Genomic DNA, 21,217 nt, shown 5'->3' with positions numbered 1-21,217 from the left:
TCAGTTAAATAGGTCATTTAGATTGTCTTCACATATGTTGTAAGGATAGAATTGACCCTACCATTATTAAGTGAATTATTTTCATTATGTTCAGACTTACATTTTCCCCTTCCCACTTTCTGAAAGTGACAGTCCATATGCACGTTTGATTGGCTGATGACTTTAAACCCCCCACCCCAACATGCCCAGCCCACACATAGACCTACACACGCACGCACACACACACACACACACACACACACACACACACACACACACACACACACACACACACACACACACACACACACAGCCCCGTCAAAGAAAACCCTAACCCTGTAAATGAGGGATATTGGAAGATGTTTTTTTTGTTTGTTTTTTACCCGGGCAGCAACAGCAGAAGCATCCACTGTAAGTAATATAAAAATAAGTCTGTTGTGGAGAACACACCACTAACTTTGCTACTCACATGTATCAGAGTTAGCATGACATTAAACTGTGTAAACTTGCTGACCTGCAAAACTCGAGTAGGAAGCTGCTTAGAGAAGTGTCCTCCTGTGTTGTTTTCTGCTGTTAACGTTCATTAAACTGTGAGAAATATAATGAACTCTGCTGGAAACTATAGAACCAGAAAAACGTGAGCAAGAAGTTGCTTAGAGATAGAGGTCCCAAGTCTGTGTGAGCCAGTCAATTTTCAATTGTATTTAATTCACAGTATGTGGTCTTAAACCAGCCCAAAGGAGCGTTTTTTGTTTTGTTTTGTTTTTTGTTTGTTTTTAGTTTGGCTCTGCTTGTGGGCAAAAGCAGGAGTCTTTTACCAGGCGGAAGGCTCTATTTTTATTTATTTTTATTATTCCCAGACAAAGTTTTTTTTCAGTTATATTTAATATATTTATTTAGACAGACAATGTGGAGTAGTCTTTTTTTTTTTGCAGTCCCGGATAGTTGAGATTAATAACAAGTTTGTATTTGTTGTGTATGTTAATATACTGTAATTCATGTTATGTTCAAATTAGGGCTGTCAAAATTATCGCGTTAACGGGCGGTAATTTTTTTTTTTAATTAATCACGTTAAAAACGACAGCAAAGTGAAATGTGTACTTGTTGTGTTTTTCTGAGTTTTATCGCCCTCTGCTGGCGCTTGGGTGCGACTGATTTTATAGGCTTCAGCACCCATGAGCATTGTGTAAGTAATTATTGACATCAACAATGGCGGGCTACTAGTTTATTTTTTGATTGAAAATTTTACAAATTTTATTTAAACGAAAACATTAAGAGGGGTTTTAATATAAAATTTCTATAACTTGTACTAACATTTATCTTTTAAGAACTACAAGTCTTTCTATCCATGGATCGCTTTAACAGAATGTTAATAATGGTAATGCCATCTTGTTGATTTATTGTTATAATAAACAAATACAGTACTTATGTACCGTATGTTGAATGTATATATCCATCTTGTCTTTCCATTCCAACAATAGTTTACAGAAAAATATGGCATATTTTATAGATGGTTTGAATTGCGATTAATTACAATTAATTAATTTTTAAGCGGTAATTAACTCGATTAAACATTTGTAATCGTTTGACACCCCTAGTTTTAATATAAAATTTCTATAACTTGTTCTAACATTTATCTTTTAAGAACTACAAGTGTTCCTATCCATGGATCGCTTTAACAGAATGTTAATAATGTTAATGCCATCCTGTTGATTTATCGTTATAATAAACAAATACAGTACTTATGTTCCATATGTTGAATGTATATATCCATCTTGTGTCTTATATTTCAATTCCAACAGTAATTTACAGAAAAATATGGCATATTCTATATATGGTTTGAATTGCGATTAATTACAATTAATTAATTTTGAAGCTGTAATTAACTCGATTAAAAATTTTAATCGTTTGACAGCCCTAGTTCAAATATTGCAATTTAAATTTACTCGTCAATTCAAGACATTTATTCTGGAAGTTTTCAAAATGTTACTTTGGTAGGTTTTGAAAAGAAGGTTTGAATCGAATGGTATATTACCTGAACCAATACAGATAAAAGTTAATATAAGTCAATACAGATTTATTTTGCATTGATCATTTAGCCTATCAATTAATTAGGTTCATATTCTTTAGAAAGAGCCGCGATGATGATAATGATGATGAATGTCCTGTTCCCAGCAAAAAGTGTACATGTAGGTTATGTTGTGATATCGTCCCTACCAACGTTGAGACCAAACCTACGCCCTTGGTGTGTTGTATTCAACTGTCAAGCTAATAAGCATATTCATTTCTCCAGGTGCGTGTCGGAGGCTTTGAATACTCACCGGGGACCTTGCAAATCTACTCGGACAGCCTTCTCACGCTGCCCGCTATCATTGGTATTGGAGGAGGAGGCGGCCTGTTACTGCTGGTTATTATTGTGGTGCTTATTGCTTACAAGAGGAAGTCCCGTGATGCAGACCGCACCCTCAAACGACTCCAACTGCAGATGGACAACCTGGAGTCCAGGGTGGCCCTTGAATGCAAGGAAGGTAAGTCTTAGAAGTTATTGATGTTATTGATGCTAGAACCAAGAGGTGTTCTACTAGTTTTCCTTCCTCATTTTCTTGATCTGTTAATAACTCCTGCGTCCCAAAATAACTGTCTGCAAATCTTTCCCTTGCTACATCTTACCTCAAACACTGCACAGCCCCAATTAAACAGTGCTATCCATTTTAGTCTCGACTTCCTCTCCAGCTCCGTTTCGCCCTCCCTCCCACTTTCAATTCGTCCCTCCTGCTGTTATGTGGCAGTAAAGTGTGTGTGTGGGTGTTGGTGTGATTCCAGAGGAGTACTTTGATCTGAGCCAGCCACCAGATGTTGGCTCTCCACCCGCGAGAGAGCCGCCTGGCTGGCCTTCCTATCATCCACGGTGTGAGAGAGACAGAGATGGAAGGGAGATAGATGCGGAGCACAGAGGTGGGACAGTGAGGGAATAGTAAAGAAGGAGGGGCTTGGCAGCAAACGAAGCCAGGGGAGAAAGCGAGAGACTTGCGCTCCAGCACATTAGCATAAATTAATTTGGCAGGCAACTGCATGGATTGAGCAAGTGCCTATTGATGCTGCTAACTGGTTTGTCTAGTATGGGAGGCAGATGGGAAGAAAGAGTAGAATAATGATAACCATAATCATGAGCACCCACTTCCATACTGTCTCGATTGAGATCAAATAAAACATGTATAAAGAGGATATGCAGGTTTGCTTCTACAATAAACAGTCTACAAGGGAAGGCCTTTCCATTATTTCTGATTATCAAAACCAGTGTTGTTAATCTTACTGAAAAAAAGTAATTAATTATAGTTACAAATTACTTCTCCCAAAAAGTAATTGCGTTAGTAACTCAATTACCTGAATGTAAGAGTAATTAGTTACTTGGCAAAGTAATTGGTGATAATTACTTTTTTTTTTTCCCCTCCAAAAAAAAAAAAAAAAAAAAAAAAAACATTGGCCACACTATGTGAAGTTTTTTGTGAGGGTTTTTGGTACAATTGGCCCGAGCCCAATTCTTTACCCTAATTTACCCTTTACCCTGAATCAACTGTTAAAAGTTGTTAAAATTGCTCCCATTATTGCATTAGTTCCCTTCTCTCTACTTTCGACATATGAAAGTTTTAAAACTGTTTCATCATTTAAAGATAGATTCAAGTCAAGATTTTGCCGATTTAGAAGTATTTTAGATAAAAAGTTACTTAGGTTCGCTAGGAAGGTTCTCTACAACAGGACCGTCCTAAAAAGTCTACTGCTTTAAGATGGCGGCTGTCTACTAACGCATTTAGTGCCATGTCTGTCATTTTGCATCTAGTTATATCTATATACAGTACATGTGATATCTACCATGTCTACCATATCTACCATAACATGCGGGCGTAGTTTGTAGGCTATCGGCTACAACATGTATTATTGGAGCTACCTAGCATCGCGTTTGCTCCTCGTCACAACTTTCTTGCCACCTCCCCACTCCTGCTCTGCTCTGTCGTCTCGGTGAGTCCGTCTCCCTCAGACTTTTCGACCAATATAGTAACGCATGCCTTTCCGTCCTCAGTAACGGTAACGGCGTTGCCAAGATGAGAAAAGTAATTAATTAGATTACCCACTACTGAAAAAAATAACGCCGTTAGTAACGCCGTTATATTGTAACGGCATTATTAACAACACTGATCAAAACTATGGGTGTCCTGATCCGATCACGTGATTAGAAATCGATCTGATCGCGCGATTTTTCAGAATATCCGAATCGGGTGGAAAGGATCTGGTTTTTAATTTAAAAAATACAGTGGTACCTTGACATATGATAGCTTCAACATATGATCTTTTCGACATGCGGGGTAAAATTTGACTCGCTATTTGTTTCAACATCCGACGACATGCTCAAAATATGACGATTTATGACAGGGCCGCAGTTTCTTTGCTTTCCCGCAAGATGGACTCACGGCGGATTTTCTTGACAGAGAAATCAACATGGGTACCAAAATGTTAGTGCAGGTGGTGAAAAAAAGGAAAATGGTGACACTTACCATTGAAATGAAGATGCAAATGATAGAAAAATATGAGTGTGGTGGTGTGCGTGTCCGTGAATTGGCCGTAGAATGTCTACAATGTCGACGGCCCTCCTCCAACCGTTCGCCAGTCTTCATAAGTTAAGGTGACAATTATTATTATTGTAACATCGCCAAAAATATCGCCAGCTTCGTCAGGTTTTTAATAATTTAATTCAGAAATGCAACACAACATGCCTACTCTCCACCCCAGCTGGGCATGAAAAGTGAAAGTAAAAAGTCCTCCCTCACTCTGTCACGTCAGCCAAGCAATGAGTTCAGGTACACCACGCAAAACACATCTGCCACATTAGAACCCGATTCCTTACATTATCATAAGTATTATTATTATTATTATTAGGGCTGCAGCTATCGAATATTTTAGTAATCGAGTAATCGACTGAAAATTCTATCGATTAATCGAGTAATCGGATAAAACAAATATATTTTTAGGTGAAGAGCAATTATAAATATACATGAGAAAACAAGACATTTCATCTAATCTTGAACCATTTTCAGTCAATCAATGTCTTTATTTTCGATGTATATTGTTGAAAACAGCCAACAATTGCATCTCAGATGTAACTAGAATTTTTAAAAAAAAAGACTAATTCACTGCTTTCACTCAAAAAACTTTTAGATCTTATTAAAAAATATATATATATATCTTACTTAAAAATGCCGTTAGGCTTGATAACACACATCACTTAAAAGTTAGGATTTTTTCCCACGTGTTTCAATTGAATTTCTCTTTGTGTCAAGCCATTTTTAAGTTCTGGTTAAATTTTAAGTTAGTCTGAACTGTAAGTCCTGATAGGATTTTGAGGTTTTGCAGTGTTCAAAATAAATGTATGATACAAGCTGTATTGGAGCACATTAGGGACCAGTGCTACTTGGTGTTTTATCCAGCAATGACTACTGAGCTAAAATTGATAGTTAGCATGATTAAGTTTTTATTTTACACCCTCATCACTCCACAATGCTATGTTATGTTAAAGCCTGTATGTAAGATACGTTAGCCACGCATCGACAGTGGTCATAATTAATTGAAACCTAGCCCTCCGCAGGGCTAACGTTACATGAGCTAGTAGCGACAGTAACGTTAATCTTATTTAGTAGCGCTTAGCGCTCTTTATTAGCGCTTAGCGCGCTACTGCTTTAAGATGGCGGCTGTTTACTAACGCTGCCCTGACGCGGCCGAGTCTGTCATGTCGCATCTAGTTCAACATACATGTGATCTCTAAGAGACGCATCAGACGCTATCTGTTACCAACGTAGCATCGTGTGGGCTAGTATGTAGCAACGTCGGCGTTGTTTGTGGCGGCTGTCGGCTGCAGTAAGTTTTTTTTTTTTTACTTCTTCCTCTCCGCACGTGACAGCGCGTTGTCCCGCATTAAAAGTAGTCCGAGCAAAACGTGATGCTTAGAGCTGTCAAGATAAACGATTACTCGAGGTGAATAAAATTACTCGGATCAGTTTTTAAACTCGAGGTACTCGAGTTGCTCGAGTACTCGTTTCAGCTCTAATTATTATTATTACTATTATTGTATTGTATTCCGATTTTTATTCATAACTTATTTGTTTTGCTCTGTGTAATTGCTATTTGCAATAATACCAGCAGTATTTATTAAGGATTTAGTGTGGGTTTTCGGGCTGTGGAACTAATGAATGGAATTATAATCTTGCTGGACATACAACCATTTCAACTTACAAACAAGGTCCTGAAACGAATTAACTTCGTATGTAGAGGTACCACTGTACATTTATGTTTTTCTGCTTAATGCTCGTACAGCCTCTCACTCTCCCTCCTGCTGCTTTTCTTGGTCAGCAGGCAGCTGGAGTTTGCTACTTAGTTAACGATGATTGACAGGTTTATTGCTTTGATCTGGCATGTGAAGGCTCTGTAGCTCTACGATCAAAGGCACAATTGTGTCAATCATCGTTTAGTCAATCTTCGTTGTTTAGAGGCAGTTCTTGGCAGCGTGAGCGTCAAAGCATGAGAGAATTTGAGTGGACTCATTCCTATGAATTATATCAATGTTAGAAGCGCACGATAATTATCGGTCCGATAATAGGAATTATGACGTCATCCCAATAAATCTGATAACATTATTTATTATCGGGCCTATTAATAATAGTTTTGACACTGTGTCGGACTGGGATGTGTGTGTTTGTTTCCACTCCTGTTTTACCAGTATGCAAAGTTTTGTTACTGTTCTAGAGTCCGTATTTTTCCGTCACTGAATTATAAACCTTATTATGGCAATTAGCGAATGTTTGCATTTTACAGTGTTATGTTCACAAGTTCTTGAGAGGACTTTTGGTTATTGATAGGCTTGTTGTTCTATAATTACCAGGTTAAGAAAGTTGTTTCATGGACCAAGACGACAAAAGTGTCCTCTCCTGTTGCACCAACTGTTCAAATGTTTTATCTTCTGACAAAGCACAATACGTGTTGGGTTTATGTTTGTTTTAGATCAGTGCTCCATTGTTCAGGGGAACACATCGTCAATGATATTGACTGATTGATTGTGATTGACTCAAATTATATTTATTTGAAAAAATTGATATAGATACTTTATTAGAAGTCAAAACTGTTCTTGTCTTAGTTTTGTTCATTATAATAATGTTCATGTCATCATGAAAATTCTGGTTCGGTCAAAGGATTCTATGCTGAATCCACCACTAGTATTTTTTACCTACAGGTGTTCAAAAACTCAGGTGACTATACATTGAAAAATTATGTATATATATTATTAGTTATCATATCGGTATCGGCCCTGAGAAGCAGGAAGTTATCGATATCGGTATCGGTTTCAAAAAACGGATATCGTGCACTCAATGTTATGGAGAGTGATTAAAAGTATGGCGTTATAGGTGATTCATTGAAAAATGTGGGTGTGCCGAATATTGTGCTGGTACACTTTAAGAAAAAAAGTTAGGCGCACCAATACAACCAATGCAAAATGTAAGTGTGAAGCCTTGGCAATACACAGGGGTTGGAGAAAATAATGGAAACACGTTAAAAGATCAACAAAAACTAATTTAATATGGTGTTAAGTCCGACTTTTGCGGCAATTACTGCCTCAATTCTCCGAGGTATTGATTCATACAACTTTTGAATTGTTTCCAAAGGAATTTTAAGCCATTCTTTACTTAGAATACCCTCTAACTCTTTTAGAGACGATGGCGTGGAATTCGACGTTTTAATTGAATCTTAAAAACTGACCATAGATGCTCAATAATGTTGAGGACTGGGGATTGTGCCGGCCATACAAGATGTTAAACTTCATTAGAATGTTCCTCTTTAACAATTATGTTCAGTGATTATGATGCCAAAATGTTAGGTGTTTCCATTATTTTGTCCAACCCCTGTATATCGCAATGTTTTTTTGTTTTTTGTTTTTTGTACAATATCAGGCATAATTTATATATTTTGTTTTTGACTTTTTAAGGGCTAAAAAGTGCCAAAATAATCCAGAAATACAATGGCATTGACAAAAGATAGAAAAATATATATGTTTTGTATTTCGCAACTCTCCTTAAAAAAGCTTAGGAGGAAGTACTGTGAAAAGTACAGTACTGTAAATGATTGGAACTTTTCTTCAAATAAAAAGAACTTTTTTTGGGGGTGTGGGGTATCGGATCGGGACTGTATTGGTAGATTTTCAAAATCAGTTGACTCAGACTCAGGTTAAAAAAATATGCAATCGGGACATCCTTAATTAAAATGTATTTTAGCAATGATGATTTGAAAAAAACAGAATTAGAAGTCATCATCAAAATCTCAATGTGCTAATATGATGCATCGTATCTGATTATCTGAGCACTGGATCATTTTTTTCATCACATATGATCAAATTGCAAATCTAGGCTTGATAAGATTGTGGTAGTTTTAATAAATATGCCCTTGTAAAAGCAATCATTCTCACCCTTCCCCTAAGGAAATGTTCTGTGATTCTCAGATTATATACACACATTTAGCATACAGTACTGTGAATCTAGCACACAGGTGATAAGACAGCAAGTCCCCTAGTCAGGGAAATAAACTGTTGTTTAAAGCAAGCAAGCAGTCATTGTATGTGTTGTATGTTTTTTCAAATGTTATTTTTTTTCATGAGGCTGAAAAGCCGTAATGAAATATTAATACAGTTGTAAAAATGTATATCAAATGACATAAAAAGCATGACTAGATATACTGCATGTGGATGAAGGCAAGGACAGGAAAACATTGGGAGAGCAGTGACCTCCAACATTTCTTTTGAAATGCAAGCGAATGAAAGAAATGGAGAGATTATCAGAGGGACTGGATGACAATCCCTTTGTCTGGATTTGTGTGTTGATTTATCTGTCGTAGAGGTTTGTTGCAAACAGTATATGCAACCAATGCTTGACTTAACTTTTCAATGTTTCTAAAATAATTTTACCTACCTGTTAAATTGCATTTCAAGACATTTAAATATCCCGAGTCAATCATGTGTCAATCATCATTTTTCTGTCTTGTTCAGCATTTGCAGAACTGCAGACGGATATCCATGAGCTCACTCAGGAACTTGATGGAGCAGGAATCCCCTTCCTGGACTACCGCACCTACGCCATGAGGGTCCTCTTCCCTGGGATTGAGGACCATCCTGTTCTCAAGGAGATGGAGGTAATGGTCAGTAGAGAGTGCACTAGGCCTCTATATAACACACAAGCGAATAAATAAATAAAGTAACTTGTATGTTTGTAATGTACAATATAATCTAAAACGAAATATCCCGAAATCACAATGAATGATTATTTTAACGATTTATTTGTGTGATACAGCTGCAAATAAGTATTTGAACACCTGAGAAAACAAATGTTAATATTTTGTACAATATGGTTGGTTGGCATTGCCAGCTCCTGTGGCCATACCACCCGTCCGACATCCAATCGGCAATCAGGTCTCACGAGGGAGGGGCAGAGGCCCTAACACTTTGATGCCCTGCGATTGGCTGGCAACCAGTTCAGGGTGTACCCCACCTGCTGCCCATAGTTAGCTGGGATAAGCTCCAGCACCTCTCCTACCCTCGTGAGGATAAGCAGTTTAGAAGATGAATTAATGAAAAACAGCGTGTATCAAACTGGTAGCCTTTTACATTAATCAGTACCATAGAGTCATACTCAGTTTTAAAAAGGTTGGCGAGCACTGCTCCACACTATTATTATGGAACAATAGCGCTAGTTAAAGCCTTTACACTATTCTTTCACACACGCTTTCCGTTACTGCTTTATAATCACATAGATTGGGATTTTCAGGCAAAAATCCCATTTATATTGTGTAGTTGAAGTACAGCGGGGCCAATAAGTATTTAGTCAACCACTAATTGTGCAAGTTCTCCCACTTGAAAATATTACAGAGGCCTGTAATTGTCAACATGGGTAAACCTCAACAATGAGAGACAGAATGTGTAAAAAAACAGAAAATCACATTGTTTGATTTTTAAAGAAATTTATTTGCAAATCAATACTTTGTTATGTACCCTTTGTTGGCAATAATGGAGGCCAAACCTTTTCTGTAAGTCTTCACAAGCTTTTCACACACTGTTGCTGGAATGTTGGCCCATTCCTCCATACAGATCTCCTCTAGAGCAATGATGTTTTGGGGCTGTCGTTGGGATACACGGACTTTCAACTCCCTCCACAGATTTTCTATGGGGTTGAGATCTGGAGACTGGCTAGGCCACTCCAGGACCTTGAAATGCTTCTTAGGAAGCCACTCCTTTGTTGCCCTGGCTGTGTGTTTGGGATCATTGTCATGCAGAAAGACCCAGCCACGTCTCATTTTCAATGCCCTTGCTGATAGAAGGAGATTTTCACTCAAAATCTCTCGATACATGGCTCCATTCATTCTTTCCTTTACACAGATCAGTCGTCCTGGTCCCTTTGCAGAAAAACAGCCCCAAAGCATGATGTTTCCACCCCCATGCTTCACAGTGGGTATGGTGTTCTTCAGATGCAATTCAGTATTCTTTCTCCTCTAAACACGAGTACCTGTGTTTCTACCAAAACGTTATATTTTGGTTTCATAACACATTCTCCCAGTCCTCTTCTGGATCATCCAAATGCTCTCTAGCGAACCGCAGACGGGCCTGGATGTGTACTTTCTTCAGCAGGGGGACACGTCTAGCAGTGCAGGATTTGAGTCCCTGGCGGCGCATTGTGTTACTGATAGTAGCCTTTGTTACTGTGGTCCCAGCTTACTGTAGGTCATTCACTAGGTCCACTGTTTGGTTGTGGGATTTTTGCTCACCGTTCTTGTTATCATTTTGACGCCACGGGGTGAGATCTTGCATGGAGCCCCAGATCGAGGGAGATTATCAGTGGTCTTGTATGTCTTCCATTTTCTAATAATTGCTCCCACAGTTGATTTCTTTAAACCAAGCGTTTTACCTATTGCAGATTCAGTCATCCCAGCCTGGTGCAGGTCTACAATTTTGTCTCTGGTGTCCTTCGGCAGCTCTTTGGTCTTGGCCATAGTGGAGTTTGGAGTGTGACTGACTGAGTTGTGGACAGGTGTCTGTTATCCAGATAATGAGTTAAAACAGGTGCCATTAATACAGGTAACGAGTGGAGCCTTGTTAGACCTCATTAGAAGAAGTTAGACCTCTTTGACAGCCAGAAATCTTGCTTGTTTGTAGGTGAACAAATACTTATTTTTCACTCTAATTTGGAAATAAATTCTTTAAAAATCAAACAATTTGATTTTCTGTTTTTTTTCCACATTCTGTCTCTCATGGTTGAGGTTTACCCATGTTGACAATTACAAGCCTCTCTAATGTTTTCAATGAGGAGAACTTGCACAATTGGTGGTTGACTAAATACTTACCTGCCCCACTGTAAATCATAAAGTACACTTTAGCGATCTGACTTTCAAGTGAAACTCACTTAAACACCTAACACTTGCATTGTCTTGCGTCACTCTAATATAGCATGACATGGACTTCCATCATTGTTTGATTTAATGTGTCACGCATTGCATGGAAATGCACATTTTGTGCTGATGGAAATTGTCAGGTGTGTTTGAGACCCGCAGTATCTGCACGATGCTATCAACCGCATTCCGAAGCGATAGTGTAGCGCGACATTGGATTTTCATTTGTATGGCCCAAGCAATCACAGGCCACAGTAGTGCAGTAGTAGGCAGATCAATTTCTTATTACAGCATGAACCTCACATTCTCGTCTTCAAGCCTACTTTAAGAGAGGAAGGGACGCGAAGGAGAGCGTGTGGGAGGGTAGTGAGGGATGAATGAGGAAAAGAAGAAAGATAAAGCATCAGGACCGCTGTTGAGAGCATAATAGGTAATGGGAATAAGTGAAAGGGGATGACAATAAATTGGTTTATGCATGTAGCTGAAACCGAATTAATTCGTCTGATTTTCTTTGTAAGGAGACAAAGAACAAGTGTATGTGAAGACACGCGTTGCCCTTGTGACTTTTTTGCCATTGTGTCCTTGTGGACCTCACTCGGAGTGGGAACCTCTTGGTACCTCACGATACGATACAATTTGCGATACAAAGCTCACTGTAACGATATGGCGATACAACGGTTATCGATACACAACAAATAAACAGAAAAACAAGCTTCTGCTGTGAATTGGAATGAGTTTATCACTTGTAGACGTCCAATCCATTTGAACTGGGAGGGTGGCAGCGAATGAACATTCGTTCATTCGCTGCCATCCCTCCCACTTCAAACGGATTGAACGTCTATGGCCGGTAGTGGCATCTAATGCCAGGCAATTAGGTAATTTTTGGCCATTTAAGGTCATTTTCCTGTTGATTTTCAGTTACTTCCTGTTGATTTTGGAGTATTTTATGGCTCTCTTTCTGTTTATTTTGAGTTACAGAACAGGAAGTGACCTGGGAATCACCCAAATGAATAGGCAGAGACTCAAACTCAACAGGAAATGACCTGTAAATGAACAGCAAGTGACCTGTAAATGCCCTGAAAATCGGACAGAATGACTGTGAATGCTCTGGTTTCGAATGAATAAAGGTTCCCAGTCTAAATGGATTGGGCGTCGAGCACCGTCAATGCATCCATAGAGTTAACTGAAACACTATTATGTTGGAAGATTTTGGAAGATACAGTGGGGCAAATAAGTATTTAGTCAACCACAAATTGTGCAAGTTCTCCCACTTGAAAATATTAGAGAGGCCTGTAATTGTACACATGGGTAAACCTCAACCATGAGAGAATGCGGGAAAAAAAACTGAAAATCACATTGTTTGATTTTTAAAGAATTTATTTGCAAATCATGGTGGAAAATAAGTATGTGGTCAAAACCAAAAGTTCATCTCAATACTTTGTTGGCAATAACGGAGGCCAAACATTTTCTGTAACTCTTCACAGCTTTTCACATACTGTTGCTGGTATTTTGGCCCATTCCTCCATGCAGATCTCCTCTAGAGCAGTGTTGTAGAGCAGAACTGGCAGTGTGTTTGGGATCATTGTCATGCTTAAAGACCCAGCCATGTCTCATTTTCAATGCCATTGCTGATGGAAGGAGATTTTCACTCAAGATCTCTCCATACATGGCCCCATTCACCTTTCCTTTACACAGATCAGTTGTCCTGGTTCCTTTGCAGAAAAACAGCCCCAAAGCATGATGTTTCCACCACCATGCTTCACAGTGGGTACGGTGTTCTTCGGATGCAATTCAGTATTCTTTCTCCCCCAAACATGAGAACCTGTGTTTCTACCAAAAAGTTCTATTTTGGTTTCCTCTGACCATAACACATTCTCCCAGTCCTCTTCTGGATCATCCAAATGCTCTCTAGCGAACCGCAGACGGGCCTGGACCTGTGCTGACTTCAGCAGGGGGACACGTCTGGCAGTGCAGGATTTGAGTCCCTGGCGGCGCATTGTGTTACTGATAGTAGCCTTTGTTACAGTGGTCCTAGCTCTCTGTAGGTCATTCACTAGGTCCCCCTGTGTGGTTCTGGGATTTTGCTCACCGTTTTTGTTATCATTTTGACGCCATGGGGTGAGATCTTGCATGGAGCCCCAGATTGAGGGAGATTATCAGTGGTCTTGTATGTCTTCCATTTTCTAATAATTGCTCCCACAGTTGATTTCTTTACACCAAGCGTTTTACGTAATTGCAGATTCAGTCTTCCCAGTCTGGTGCATGTCTACAATTTTGTCTCAGGTGTCCTTCGATAGCTCTTTGGTCTTGGCCATAGCGGAGTTTGGAGTGTGACTGACTGAGATTGTGGACAGGTGTATTTTATACCGATAATGAGTTAAAACAGGTGCCATTAATACAGTTAACGAGTGGAGCCTCGTTAGAAGAAGTTAGACCTCTTTGACCACCAGAAATTTTGCTTGTTTGTAGGTGACCAAATACTTATTTTCCACTCTAACTTGGAAATAAATTCTTTAAAAATCAAACAATGTGATTTTCTGTTTTTTTTTTCCACATTCTGTCTCATGGTTGAGGTTTACACATGTCGGCAATTACAGGCCTCTCTAATCTTTTCAAGTAAGAGAACTTGCACAATTAGTGGTTGACTAATTACTCATTTGCCCCACTGTACTTGATGGTTCATTTTCTTTTTTTTTTTCTTTTTTTTTTTTTTTTTTTTTTTTTTTAACATTGACACATTTTTAAAACATCTCGATTCTTGGCAGGAGCATATCGATAACCTTTTGGAATACAAAGTATCACAGTATATCACCATTTAGATATTTTGTCACACCCCTAGAAGTCACTGCAAATTAAATTGTTCTCTATTGCTCATTCTTCATTTCTTTTCTTTTTCTCACTTACTCCACTACTTCCCGGCCTGTCACCTACTTTCCTTTTATACCTTTCATCCTATTTTCCCCTGTTTTTACTTTAAATCTTCTCCTTCAGGTCCCGGCCAACGTAGAAAAGGCCCTGACACTGTTCGGACAGATGCTGACCAAAAAGCACTTCCTGCTCACGTTCATCCGCACCCTTGAAGCGCAGCGGTCCTTTTCGATGCGTGACCGCGGCAACGTGGCCTCTCTCATCATGACCGCGTTGCAGGGGGAAATGGAGTACGCTACAGGCGTCCTCAAACAGCTCCTGTCTGATCTCATCGACAAGAACCTGGAAAGCAAGAATCACCCCAAGCTCTTACTACGGAGGTATGCGCAAGTGGAGATTATTATTTCTTACTCTTTTATAGCGAGCGGGGGCCAGCGAGTTTGCTAATATTTGCATTGCTGTAAGCTGCGTATTGTCGTGAAGCAGGATGGCAAGGGACTTTTTTTAGAACCATATGTGACGGTTCGTTCTCTCTCTCTGTCAACCCTGTCGCTGTCAAAAAGGATTACACTCTTGAGCACACATATTCCTAATGGAGTTGTCGACAGACCTCTCTCTCTTTCTCTCTCACACTCTTACACACACACAGAGGTAGACATAGGGTATACAAGGGACGAAGCGTATGTCAGTGGAATGAGGAGAAGGATTTACAAAGGTGTGTGGAGACGAGGGACAATCAGTAAAGGTGTGGAAGTGTGAAAGACCAAGCAAAGAATGGTTGGTGCCCTTAGGAAGTGAGAAAGAGGTGAAAGCAGTGGAAGAACAGTCGAACTCTGATCAACACATGGGGGGGGGTTTGAATGAAATCAAGTTGATGAGGGAATTTGTAGATGCTTCAGAGCTGTGACAGATGAAGATGTGAAGATGCACGAGGAATTGTGTCCCTGGAGGAATATCTGTCACAAGGAGCATTTAATACGTACAGTAGGTGTTAGCATGTGTCCCTCACAGTTACAGTATGACGTCCTAGTTCAAGTGTTGTTTATGGTAGCCCTTTTGATTTTTGTCTTAGTGTTTTGGACGAAAATACTTCTTAGTCTTAGTCATATTTTAGTGATTTCGAAATGTGTTCATCTTGGTCTAGTTTTACTCGACGTACTCATACAAATTTCATCCAGTTTTATTTGAATGGACATAGACAAGCACACATTGTAGCATCTCCAAGGACAAGGACAATTTTCGGATGATAATACACACTCAGCAGGAAAAGCAGTACGTTATTTTCAATTAAACCTACCTAAAAGCCACAAACTCTATGTAAAAAAATAAAATAAAATAAAAAAAATACTAAGTTGTCCAAGCTGTTAAAGAAACCCTATGAAACTTTTCAGTTTCGGTCGATTTTAGCAATGCCAGTGGAAAAAAGCGGTAGTGTTTTGCTTTAAGGAAGACTCCGTTTCCCATGAGGACCAGCACACACGTGCATATTGTCGTAAAATCATCAATCAATCAAAAATCGATCTCCGGGTCACCTTCAGATGGATTAAATGACATTTGTGTTTCCAGCAGCTGTGTGAAGGATAAATAGTAATAAGGTAATGAATCCAGTTGTGGCTAAACCACAGCCTATGACAGTTAGCAACCGTGCAGCTTAGTGTGGCTAGCCACTCAAATCAAATCAATTCAATTCAATTCAATTTATTCACACACACATTCATATTTACAAAGTGTACATCATATCTGAGTGCTAAGCCAAGATTATGTGTGAGTCAGGTCTCCTTAAGAAGCTACTAAAAGCTTATAGTCAGGAGCCTGCATACATCAAGACAATCACAAGAAACATTATCAGATCATTATCACTCCACCTCACCCAACCTCGTCAGCGTTGACAAGTTCGGTTGGGGGGGGTCGTCACGCCAGCGAGTGAAAGTCTGGCCAATGTTTATTCTTGAGTATCCTGGTAGCCACCGTTTTTTTCCCTCCTCAGACCAAACTTTTTGTCACTTGTTGCGCTGCCATCTTAGTAGAATTCGCGCGAAAGCGTTCGCATCGACTTCCGTCTTTATAACGACTGGGGAAAGGGGGAAGTGACGTATGCCACCTGCCACCCTCCTCAAAGTTAATAAGTACTGGTTAAAGTGATACAGACCCCCTCAAAATATAAAAGATGTTTCATTCAACTAGTTGTCAGTCGACATATCATCACAAATGTTATGAAAATATTTTATGAAGGCTGAAAAGTTACCTAGTGTTGCTTTAAGACGGTGCTCGCCACGCTAAAGTTGATGCTAATGCTAACGTGACGAGTTACATTTAGTGTGTGATGATCACTCAGCACAGACCTTTAAAGGCTAAACCAACATTGTATATTCTCTCTTGCCAAGATAAGAAAACAAATCTTACCACGTGTTTGCAAAAAAGCAAGATGGAGGGCAGCCTATCCTGAAACACATCCTAAACTCCGGCGAGTGAGGAGAGTGAGGGAGATGCGCACATCAGTGACACGACCAAAACACTGATACTATGCAAGCAGACTTACTCCACGTACAGTATGAAAATGTCACGCATTGTGAACATATAACACACTTTTTTTGTCTCGTTTTCGTCTCATCAGATGAAAACTCGCATTCGTCTTGTTACGTTCTATTCTCCCAAGCCACGTTTGTAGCTCGGTATGTCATCATGAAATTTTTGTTTGTAGACCTTTTTTTTTTTTGTCATCGTCTTTGTTGACGAAAACAACACTGTCTAGTTCGAATCTCTGCTGGAGCCTTCCTTTGTCCACCCTTATGTGATGATTTTCTCCAGGTTCTGCAGCTTCACCCCACATTCTGAAAACATGCAGGTCACCTGAAGGCTGTAAATTGTCCGTAGATGAAAATGTGACTAAATAGTTTTAAGGGCGCCTTCACACTAGCACTGTTTGGTCCGTTTTAAACGGACCAGACTCAGATGGTCAATAATGGTGGTCCTCAGTCCACTTTTAGCGCACCGTCCTTCGCTTGTGAATGCAAATGGAGCAAGGTCCGCTTTTTTAATTTATGTGCAGACGGTACATGCAGGGTATCTTTGGAAGCGGAAGAACAGTGTGCATGCTGTTGAAAATCAACAATAGCAAGATGACAATTAGCCATGGCCAAATGTTGTTTTGCTGCGCTAAGCAGTTGCATTTGATCAGCAGAATCGGGTTCAATTGTGGCGGTTGTGTTTTCCATGCTGTTGCTTAACCGTATGAGAGTGACAGTGGGATGGACAGGTGGAGCCTCTCGGGGCGGCTGTTTCGTGAGTCTCGCTCTCCTGTAAGTGGCAAAAATTTGACAGTCCAAAAAGTCACGAAAGTGAGAGCGATAGTACACCTGTGTGCCTTTTTGTGGTTTAATTTTCCCCTATGCATTTTCTATATACAGTGGTACCTCTACATACGATCGCTTCGACACACGAACTTTTCGAAATCCGACGTAAAATTTGACTCGCCATTTGTTTCTACATCCGACGACATGCTCGAAATACGACGACTATAGCAGCACCGCAGACGAATGCACGGCGGATTTTCTTGTGTGACAAATCAACATAGGTTTCAGAAAAGGTTGGTACAGGTGGTGAAACAAGGAAAAAGTTGACGCTTACCTTCTAAATGAAGATGCAAATGACAGAAAAATATGAGCGTGGGGTGAAATGGCTCAACAATACATCTCCACGGTCCTCCTCCGACCATCGTTCGCCAGTCTTTATAAGTTAAGCTGACAATTGTTATTGTGGTAACATCTCCAGAGAAATCGCCAGCTTCGCCACGTTTTCATCATTTCTTTCACAACTTATTCAACACAAAACGCCTGCTGTCTGCCGCAATTGACGATGTTCTCAAGAAAGCATTGAAAGTGAAAGTAAACTCACCCGCTCCCCTCCCTCTTTGTCACGTGAGCCCCGCGGTGCCTTCAGGTACAGAAAAAAACGTCCGCCTTATTAGAACCCGTTTCGTTACACTATTACAGGAATTATTATTATTATTATATTATTAATCCGATTTTTATTTATTATTTATTTGTTTTGCTATATGTAATTGCCATTTGTAATAGTACCAGCAGTATTTTTTAAGGATTTAGTGCAGGTTTTTGGGCTGTGGAACGAATTAATGGAATTATAATGTATTCCTATGGGAAAATCCTGCTCGACATACGACCATTTCAACTTACAAACAAGGTCCTGGAACGGATTAACTTCGTATGTAGAGGTACCACTGTACTCCCGTTCGCTCGGCATTGAATTGGTAGGGAGCGACCCCCCCGCTGGCCGAGCAGCGACTTGCTATGCTATGCTACATTAAGTTCAGTATCACAGCACCACGCTGTGACGCTCCCTCCTCTCCCAGGAGGGAGGTATTTCCTCCTCTATTTGTCCAATCAGCGAGTTGCCCTTTCGTCCAGGTGATGTTACTTGGAAAGCTTGGTTGCCTCAGTGTGAATGCTGAACCTTTTCAACAACTTTGAGCACCCTGAAAGGTGGAAAAGCGCTATACAAGTATAACACCAACCAACACCAACTCATTTGCCATTGTTGCTGTGAGGTAGCTCTCCAACCAGACCCTGGTCCTCTTGATCTTGTGTGAAAGCGCCCGAAGTTTATATGTGACCTGCAATTGACTGCTGACCAGTCCAGGCTCACCCTAAATCAAATGGGTTATGCTCCAGTTCAACTATGACCCAAATGAGCCGCACTACAGAAAATAGATGAATGGACAGAACAGTGGTAGAATTGAGTAATCTGCTTTCCAGTACTTATACAGATGTTGTGGCTCTGAAGGTAAATTTTTCGTGTGTGTACCATCCTCCTAATTCTATATCTGTTCCACTTCTACAGAACAATAACCCTGAAATATAGGTGAAAAATCTTAAACGAAAAGGTGTAACATCGCCAAGGGAAAGGAGAGCGAGTAGAGATGGGGGGGGGGGGGGTGTAGCATAATCACAATTAGAGAAAATATAGCTTCTCTCTAAATAAGTACGGATTTGACATTAAATAACCCTTCCCCCATTTCTCTTTCTCCCTGGAGAGATATTTAATTTAAAAAATCTAATCAAATAAATGACTCTCCACCAATGTGCCTTTGTAAAGCCTTTTTCTAATCCCCTCCAGTGGGGAAAGGCCAAAACATGCTGTCCTTGCTAAACATGCTAGCTCCTAGAGATTTGACTACCGAGCAAAACGAGAACTTTCTCCAAGAAAACACGATAAAATGATTTGATGAGCTAACTTAAGTTTTGCAAGGTCTTTTTGGACAAGAATACTCCAGCGAGCCCTGATTCTTTAGAGCACGTGTTCCAGAACAATAGGTGCCGGCACAGTTTCCCCGAATGAGAGGATGATACGTGTCACCCTCTATCAGGACCTGACATGCCCACAAGCGTGTTCTGTCCAGGTGTATTCACGTCCTTCGTCCTCCAGCTGTCCTTTCCCTGTTGCCTCATCTTTCATCGCTTACATTTTGCTGACAGCCATGAAAAAGAAAGTGTTCCACATACATCAAACAACATTCAACAGTCAAATGGGAGGCTGGCGGAAGCGTAGGAGTTCACGTCTCGTTCCTGCTACGGGCTTTCACTCGCTGGTTTCTTTGGCCTAGTTTCCAACTGTTTTTTCCTTTTATTTGTCTTTTGCTCCTTAATCTTAAAACAGAATTTCAGCACCAACAGAGTAAAATTAAATTCCAGTATTGTCATTTCTCATAACAGTGAGCCCTTTCCACCTTTTTGCAACCTGTTAAGCAAATAGTCAATATTTGATAGAAGCTAGGAATTTGGCCCAGTTAGACAACCTAGCAACCACCACATAGTTACTGAGTCTATTTAAAGACAGTACCAAGGAATGGGTAATTAAATAGACTACTGACGAAAAAGTGTCAAAGAAGTCAAGTATACTGTATATTGGAAGTGAGGTGTAAATGAAAGAAATGTGGAGGTGTTTTCCATGTCTAATTTGGTTCCCTGTCTATGCGAAACAGTTCAGGAAATCATCTGTTAATGCAGCTATAATTGGTATAATCAAAAGTGTTACTGTAATTTCTCAAATATTATCAATACTCATGTATAGTACACACCCAGCTTCCCAATTCAGACTTCAAAATACGATTTTTGTCTGGACTAGGGTTGCCAACTCTCCCTTGAAAAACAAAATTGGCCCATATTCAGAGACAAAAGTAAGCGTCCCGTATTGAGATTTTAGGGGATGTGCTTTGTCTAGTATTATCATTAAGTTTGAAAATATTGTCTTATTTGTAGAATGAACTAATACTGGTACAAGATAATTCTGGGAAATGCATTCCCCCCGCTTATCCTGCTTTTTGACCAATGAGCTGACGGAACTATAACAATACAAAATCCCACAATATCTGAAGTGTCATATAAGATTTGCCCGAAAAAGCGACTGAATTTTTTTATTTAGTGCAATTTTGACATACGTTTTCATCAGCTAATCACTCAATTTTCACAATAGAAACTTAATACTTAAGAAAAGCATGCAGAATCATCTTAATTTTCCTCAACAAAAGCAAAAATTGCATTTTTCTATATACAATTAAAACTTATTTAGGTTGAATTCTGATGTCACTATTGCCTCAGCAAGTCTTGTCAGCAATCTGGCCGTCGTCGTTTTTAGATTGCACTGTTACATAAAATCAATTGAGTTTTGTTTTTTTGTTTTTTTATGGACGCAGAAATGTCTAAATTATTAGTTTTTGCCCAAGAAAACGTGCTGTTTGCCGAAAATTACCTGATTATTTGAATGTAAAGTTACGTTACAAAGAACTTTTTAAGTTGAAAATTCTTGTAAATAAATGCGTAAATCCCAGAATTTCCATAGATATGAACGTAAAACAGTGTAGATTCTTGGTTAAAAGAGCGCCTTG

General features: G+C 39.6%; 1 protein-coding gene across 2 annotated transcripts in view; it reads left to right on the top strand.

The window, feature by feature from the left end:
• Window positions 1-21,217, top strand: part of LOC130921934 (plexin-A1-like) — a 484,623-nt gene that overhangs the window by 429,323 nt on the left and 34,083 nt on the right. For both annotated transcript variants that reach the window (XM_057846316.1, XM_057846315.1), the window contains exons 20-22: window positions 2,273-2,507; window positions 9,059-9,201; window positions 14,440-14,696. In XM_057846316.1, the coding sequence (XP_057702299.1) occupies window positions 2,273-2,507; window positions 9,059-9,201; window positions 14,440-14,696 (635 nt within the window). The remainder of the gene's footprint in view (window positions 1-2,272; window positions 2,508-9,058; window positions 9,202-14,439; window positions 14,697-21,217) is intronic.

Source organism: Corythoichthys intestinalis, chromosome 9, assembly GCF_030265065.1.
Source record: "Corythoichthys intestinalis isolate RoL2023-P3 chromosome 9, ASM3026506v1, whole genome shotgun sequence".
Classification (NCBI taxonomy): Eukaryota; Metazoa; Chordata; class Actinopteri; order Syngnathiformes; family Syngnathidae; genus Corythoichthys; species Corythoichthys intestinalis.
Note: the sequence above shows the minus strand (reverse complement) of the source record. Positions and strands in the feature narration are given on the sequence as shown.